A 6,584-nucleotide genomic window follows, 5' to 3' on the forward strand; every position below is an offset into this window, starting at 1 on the left:
TAAGGATTTTGCCATGGAACTGTAGGAGCATTGAAAAGAAGCTTCCTGAGCTTCAGTTTAGGGCTAAAGATTATGATTTAATTTTATTATCAGAAACTTGGTTGAATATAGAGAAAAATATTTTTGTAAGGGGATTTGATATTATGAGAAAAAATAGAGTCGCTCAATCGGATGGTGGGGTTGCTGTATTAATTAGAAACAATTTTAAATACCAAACTGTTAATAATATATTTGATTGTAACGGTAAGATAGAGTGTATAGCTATAAAGGTGTTAATTGAAAAAGAGTGGTATCTGTTTGCGTCATGTTACAGGGTTCCTGAGGTTTGTATCCGTGAAGCTGAGTGGTCGCGATTTGTTAACCAATTTGGAGATCGATCTTTTGTGGGAGGAGATTTTAATGTTCATCATTATCTGTGGGGAAGCTCGTATTGTTGTTCAAGTGGTCATCTGCTAAAAGAAGCATTGGAAGATTCTGAACTCGGAGTGCTCAATGACGAAAGTCCTACGTTTTTTTTCAAAAGAAGAGATGTTATAAGTACGACAGTTTAGATTTGTCTTTGGTGGATCATTATACCTTTGCATCGTATCAATGGTCCGTGTTGGACGACCCATGGGGTAGTGATCATTTTTCAATCTCAATTACCTTGAATAAAAAGCCAGAAGCCAGTAGTAATAATCATAGTTCATAAAGGCTTCATAATTTTAAAACCAACTAGGAAAAGTTTGATGAGCTAATGGCGCAGAATGAACATGTTTTTAAAGATATTGTTGGGAATATTGGTCTTAGCACCCAAGATAAGTATACTGAGTTCGTGAATCTGATTTCTAACTGTATCGCCAAAGCAACTCCTCGAGCTCAAGGTAATAGAGAGAGTGTAGACAAGAGAGGTAAGGATAAAAGCTCTTCGTTTATTACTTCAGTTGTGAATTCGTCTCCATGGTGGAATGGGGATTGTGAGAAATTGATTAGAGTTCGTCGGGCGAAATTTCTGCAAGTGAAGGGCAGGTGTTCATCCGATAATTTTACAGAGTATAATAAAGCTAAATCAAAGGCTAAGATAGACTTGAAAAAAATAAAAGAGAAAGCTTCATTACATTTTGCGAATCTCTTTCGAAGAATGTCAATCAATCGTACGTCTGGAAGAAGGTCAAAGCCTTCCAAAGTAGATGGAATAGTCCGGGTTCAGGTCATGAGTATAAAGAGAGTTCTATGGAAAGAGTTAAGGAAGCCATTGACCAATTGTGTCCTTCGTGGTGTAGGGGAGCCTCTCCTGGTTTGGAAAATTCTAATGGAGATCCTTCTTTGGACTTGATTTTTTCGTTGGAAGAATTGGACATGGCTATTAAAAACGTGAAATTAAAATCAAGTCCTGGTATGGACGGTATAGATTATGGGATTCTTCAAAGGCTGTCGGTCTCAGTGAGGCAATCCTTATTGATTTTATTCAACGAAATATTTAGCTCGAGATCTTTCCCGGTGGAATGGAAAAATTATTCTGTTTTTTTCATTCCCAAGGCTAATAGTGACAAATTTAGACCAATTTTTATGGCTTCCTGTATGCTGAAGACTTTAGAAAGGATGGTAAATTATAGACTGTGCTGGTGGGTGGAAGTTCACCATAAGCTTGCTCCTTCACAGTTTGGATTTAGAAGACAGCGCTCAACTTTGGACAACCTGTCTGTTTTGCAAGCAGAAGTTTTACAAGCTTTTGATAGGGAGGATTGTTTGGCGGCTATTTTCCTTGATATTAAAGGAGCATATGATAATGTGCTGTCAGAAGTTTTGATAGAGCGTTTTAAAAGTATTGGGCATTCCAGGAAATTTGTTAAATTTTATATACAACATTGTAAGCCATAGAATCTTACACGTCAGATTTGGTGATTTGTCAGAGAAGAGAGAGGTTTGGAGAGGCCTAGCACAGGGCGGTATTTTAAGCCCTATTCTATACGCAATATACACGGCACAACTTCATAGTTGCCTGAGTCAGGATTCTAAGGTTTTGGAATATGCAGATGATGTTGCACTGTACAGTGCGAATAGAGACCCAAGAGCTAGTATAAGGTCATTGGAAGTGTCTTTGACAAATGTGACAGAAGTTTTCAGTCAAAGTGGTTTGCAATTAGCTCCAGAGAAGTGCAAACTTTGTGGTTTCAGCAATGACAAGAAAGTAAGAAATAAGGATTGGTTTATGTCGGTCAATGGCAAGGTTATTTCTGATGTTAAGGCGGTAAAATTTTTAGGCATCATCTTTGACTCTGGCCTCGAGTGGATTCAGCAAATTGAAGAAATTAAAAAGAAATGCGCTAATCCGGCAGCTATTATAAAGTATTTAAGATCAGTTTGGTGGGGTGCGCATCCCAAAGTATTACTGAATTTGTATAGAGCGCTGGTCGGATCGAGGATAGAATATGGAGCTTTCCTTTTCTGCCCTTTAGAGCCGAAACTTAAATTGGTGTTAGACCGTCTGCAATTTAGTGTAGTTAAAATTGTGATGGGCTATAGAAAATCTACGCCAACAAATTTACTGTTGGCTGAAGCTAAAGAATTACCACTGGATCTTCGTTTTAAATACTTGGGTCTTAATTATATTGCTCGCACGTTTTCATTGGAACATCATCCACTGCCAAAGTTACTTGAGATATTAAATGAGTCTAGAGAAAATCCTGGAAGAATTACTAAAACGGCGGAACCTTTGATAATCAGTTGTTTTAAAGAAGTCGTACCTATTGGTCATTTGTTATTTCAGTCGGATAAGCCAAGTTGTTATAGTTTTCCGCTTGAGTCAGTGTTAATAAGAGCTAATGTGTCTTTTGATGAAGGATTGAAAATTAAAAATTCATCTAACAAGATGAAGACATTTTTGGAGCTTTTTAAGGAAGTGATTGAGCAAGCAGAATGCTGGTTTACTGATGGTTCTAAAAGCAAAGGTGAACTATTTGTGGGTTTAGCCTCTTATAGACCAAAAGACGAAATTAAAGGAAGATTCAGAACTAGTAAATATGCATCCATTTTCACAGCCGAAGCAATGGCAATTTGGCAGGTATTGGTTAGCATTAAAGAGAGCTCCAGTGAGTACTTTGCAATTTTTTCGGATTCAATGAGTGTATTGAAGGCTTTGGAGTCCAAAACTGAACCATGGAAAAAATCTACGATAATTTTCAGCATCAAAAGTTTACTGTTAGAGCTTGCTTCTTCTAACAAACAAATAAGTTTTTATTGGATACCTGCCCATAAAGGTATAGTCAATAACGAAATTGTAGATGAAATGGCTAAAGATAGTGTAATTAATGGTAGAGATTGTGTGCTGAGCATTCCGAGTTCGGACTTGAAGGCTTCTTGGAAAGAGAAAATTAGATCAGAGTTTCATAATTGGTGTAATGAGACTGGTAAAGTTACAGGGATTAATTATTTCAACAATTATTATAAAGAGAGTGCGTATCCTCGGTTTCACGGTTACAGATTCAGGAGAAAATCTGTGGTATCTATAAATAGGCTAAGAAGTGGTCACACTTCTCTCGCCACTAGTTTAAATAGATTTAATATTGTATCATGTCGTACCTGTAAATGTGGAGAGTTTGAAGAAGATGAAAACCATATTTTTTGGCAATGCCAAAGATTTAGTGTTACAAGAGAATGTTTTATTAAAGATTTAGTTAAAGTTGAATGTTTCCCACCGTATAGTTTAGAATATTGTTTACATTCAATGAAACGTGGAGTAATTGAAGCGATTGCTAAGTTTATAAATTCTATTGACATTAGTATTTAACGTTGTTTTGAGTTCGCATTTATATTTTAGACTTTTTAGTTGTGTTAAAAAACCTTAGAATATCTTTCAGTTACATTCTTTCTTTCAACTCCAGTAAAAATAGTAGTTTGAAGTTCCCGCCTGGCGGTATATTCAGAGTGTTACTATATTGTATTAAGACTTGATTATATTTTTATACTTTTATATATTATATGTATGGCAGTAAAGGGTAGTGGTCATCCAAGAGGGATTGTCTCTTCTTTGGCTAACTCTCAGCCCGCCTTCTATCGGAAGGTGTAAAAAGTTTCAATATGAACAAAATGACTACAAATTACAAACTAAAAAATAAATGTACCCAAAATAAATATTTTTTTTATTTATTCTTAAAACAATCAACATATGTGATGCAATCGTAGCTTAATGTGTTAAAACCAGCATTAGGGTAAGATAAAGGCGAAATTTCACTCGGTTCAACATCACAGATCAAATGTAAATATTTGCAACCTACGCCTAGACCTAACTGACGCTAAACGTCGTGGCTTCGGTATTTAGTGATCATTAACATGATTAATGCAGTCTAATAGCTGTCATTTGATTGATTAGTAATATTCAGTAGAGCATTAAGAAGAGTTAGGGACAATAATTTACTCGGTCTATCATCACAGACAAGTAAAAAACAATACCCAACCGTTGTGCAGATCTAACTCGTGCTTAACGTCGTGGCTTCGGTATTTAGTGATCATTAACATGATTAATGCAGTCTAATAGCTGTCATTTGATCGTTCAGAAATATGCAGTAGATCATTGAGAAGAGTTAGGGACAATAATTTACTCGGCCCACCATCACAGACAAATAGAAAGAAATACCAAAGCGTTGCGCAGATCTAACTGGTGCTTAACGTCGTTGCTTCGGTATTTGATGATCATTTACATGATTAATGCAGTCTAATAGCTGTCATTTGATCGTTTAGTAATATTCAGTAGAGCATTGAGAAGAGTGAGGGACAATAATTAACTTGGTCCACATCATCCACCATCATAAATAGGAAGAAAAAAATCTCTAAGCGCAACGCTTTGGTATTTCTTCATATTTGTCTGTGATGGTGGACCGAGTTAATTATTGTCCCTAACTCTTCTCAATTCTCTACTTAATATTTCTGACTAATCAAATGACAGCTATCAGACCGCATTGATAAAGAAAAAGCTTATTAAAGACTGTACCTACGACGTTCGGCATAACGTAGATTTGCTAACGCTTTGGTTTTTTTTATATTTATCTGAAATGGTGGACCGAGTTAACTATTATCCTGAACCCTTCTTTATGCTCTACTGGATATTTCTGAATGATTTGTTAACGACTATTGCGCTGCAATAATGATGTAAATGATCATTAAATACCGTAGCCACGACGTTCAGCATCAGTTAGATCTACGCATAGCTTGGGTTTTTTTTTATTTGTCTGTAATGGTGGACCGACTTAATTATTGTCCCTAACTCTCTTCTATGCTCTTCTGAATTTTTCTACATGATTAATTAACGAATATCAGACTGCATTGACCATGTAAATGATTTTTAGAAACTGTCGCCACGACGTTGAGCATCAGTTAGGTCTGCGCGAAGCTTGAGAGTTTTTTGTTAATTTTCGGTGATGGTGGACCGAGTTAATTATTGTCTTTAAATCTTTTTCATACTTTTCTGAATTTTGCAAAATGATTAATTATCAGCTATAAGACTGCGTTGATAATGTAAATGATAATTGAAAAGAGTAGCCACGACGTTAAGCTTCAGTTGGATCTACGCGGAGCTTCAGAATATTTTTTCATTGGTCGGCGATGGTGAACTGAGTAAATTATCTTTTTTAACTTTTCTGCTATTTGATTCAATGTTCCTCAACAATCAGCTGACGGCCATCAGGTCGTGTTAATATTTAAAATATTCATCAAAGATTGCATCTACGGCGTTGAGCTTTAGTCGGATCTATGCCGAGCTTGCGAATTTTTTTACATCAGTTTTTAATGGTGGACATTTTTTTATTTTAAATTACATTTTTGAGAATTTATTTCTTAATTTTTGAAAATTTTTATGACATTTATCATTGTAGTACTTCTTTCCGGCAGGGAAATTCATCGATTCATGATTGTATGGATGGAAGTTTTGTACCCTCATGTTATGACTAGAGATGCGAGCGTGACCGAATTGGTCATTTATGACCGTCATGTCACGGTCATAAGACCGTCAGCTGATCATCACTAAAATGACCGGGGGTTAGTCGCGACATCTAACGGATAATTGTATGACACTCTAGTAGCCTTCATCCATTTTATCGACAATTATTTATACATACATTATTTATGTATGTTGAATTGTAATGTAACATAACGCAAGGTATGTAAATAAAATAATATTAGAGATTTATTATATCAATAAACTTGAAAAATAGATCTTTTAATTATAAATTATTCTAAAACTATTGGTATTGAATATAAATAAGTTGATTTGCTTATATATTTATATATATTCTTATTCGAAAAAAAGTGATTCATATGTTATTTATATAGTTCAATATTTAACATGTAAGAAAAGTTTTGTATTTTTTTAAAATAATAAAAGTTATATTATTGCAAAATTTTTTACAATTTTCTATAAAAATATTTTTAAGAAAAAATTTTGAATAAATGAATAACAAGTTTTAATTATCTTGAGATATTGATGATTTATTTATGTTTATTATTTTATACAACATTATGATAATTGGCATTATTTTATTGATTATTTAAATATTATAAATGAAAAAAAAAAAAGTTAAGTCTACAAAAATAGTAATATTGCTGTCTTA

General features: G+C 34.4%; 1 protein-coding gene across 1 annotated transcript; it reads left to right on the forward strand.

The window, feature by feature from the left end:
• The first annotated feature begins 736 nt into the window (after positions 1-736).
• Positions 737-3,769, forward strand: LOC118064498 (uncharacterized). Its single transcript, XM_035079139.1, has 3 exons — positions 737-973; positions 1,120-1,804; positions 1,893-3,769. Exons 1-3 carry the CDS (start codon positions 737-739, stop codon positions 3,767-3,769), a joined length of 2,799 nt encoding a protein of 932 aa, XP_034935030.1.
• Positions 3,770-6,584: the final 2,815 nt, after the last annotated feature.

This window comes from Chelonus insularis, unplaced genomic scaffold, assembly GCF_013357705.1.
Source record: "Chelonus insularis isolate UGA/USDA-ARS -01 unplaced genomic scaffold, ASM1335770v1 contig_218_pilon, whole genome shotgun sequence".
NCBI lineage: Eukaryota > Metazoa > Arthropoda > Insecta > Hymenoptera > Braconidae > Chelonus > Chelonus insularis.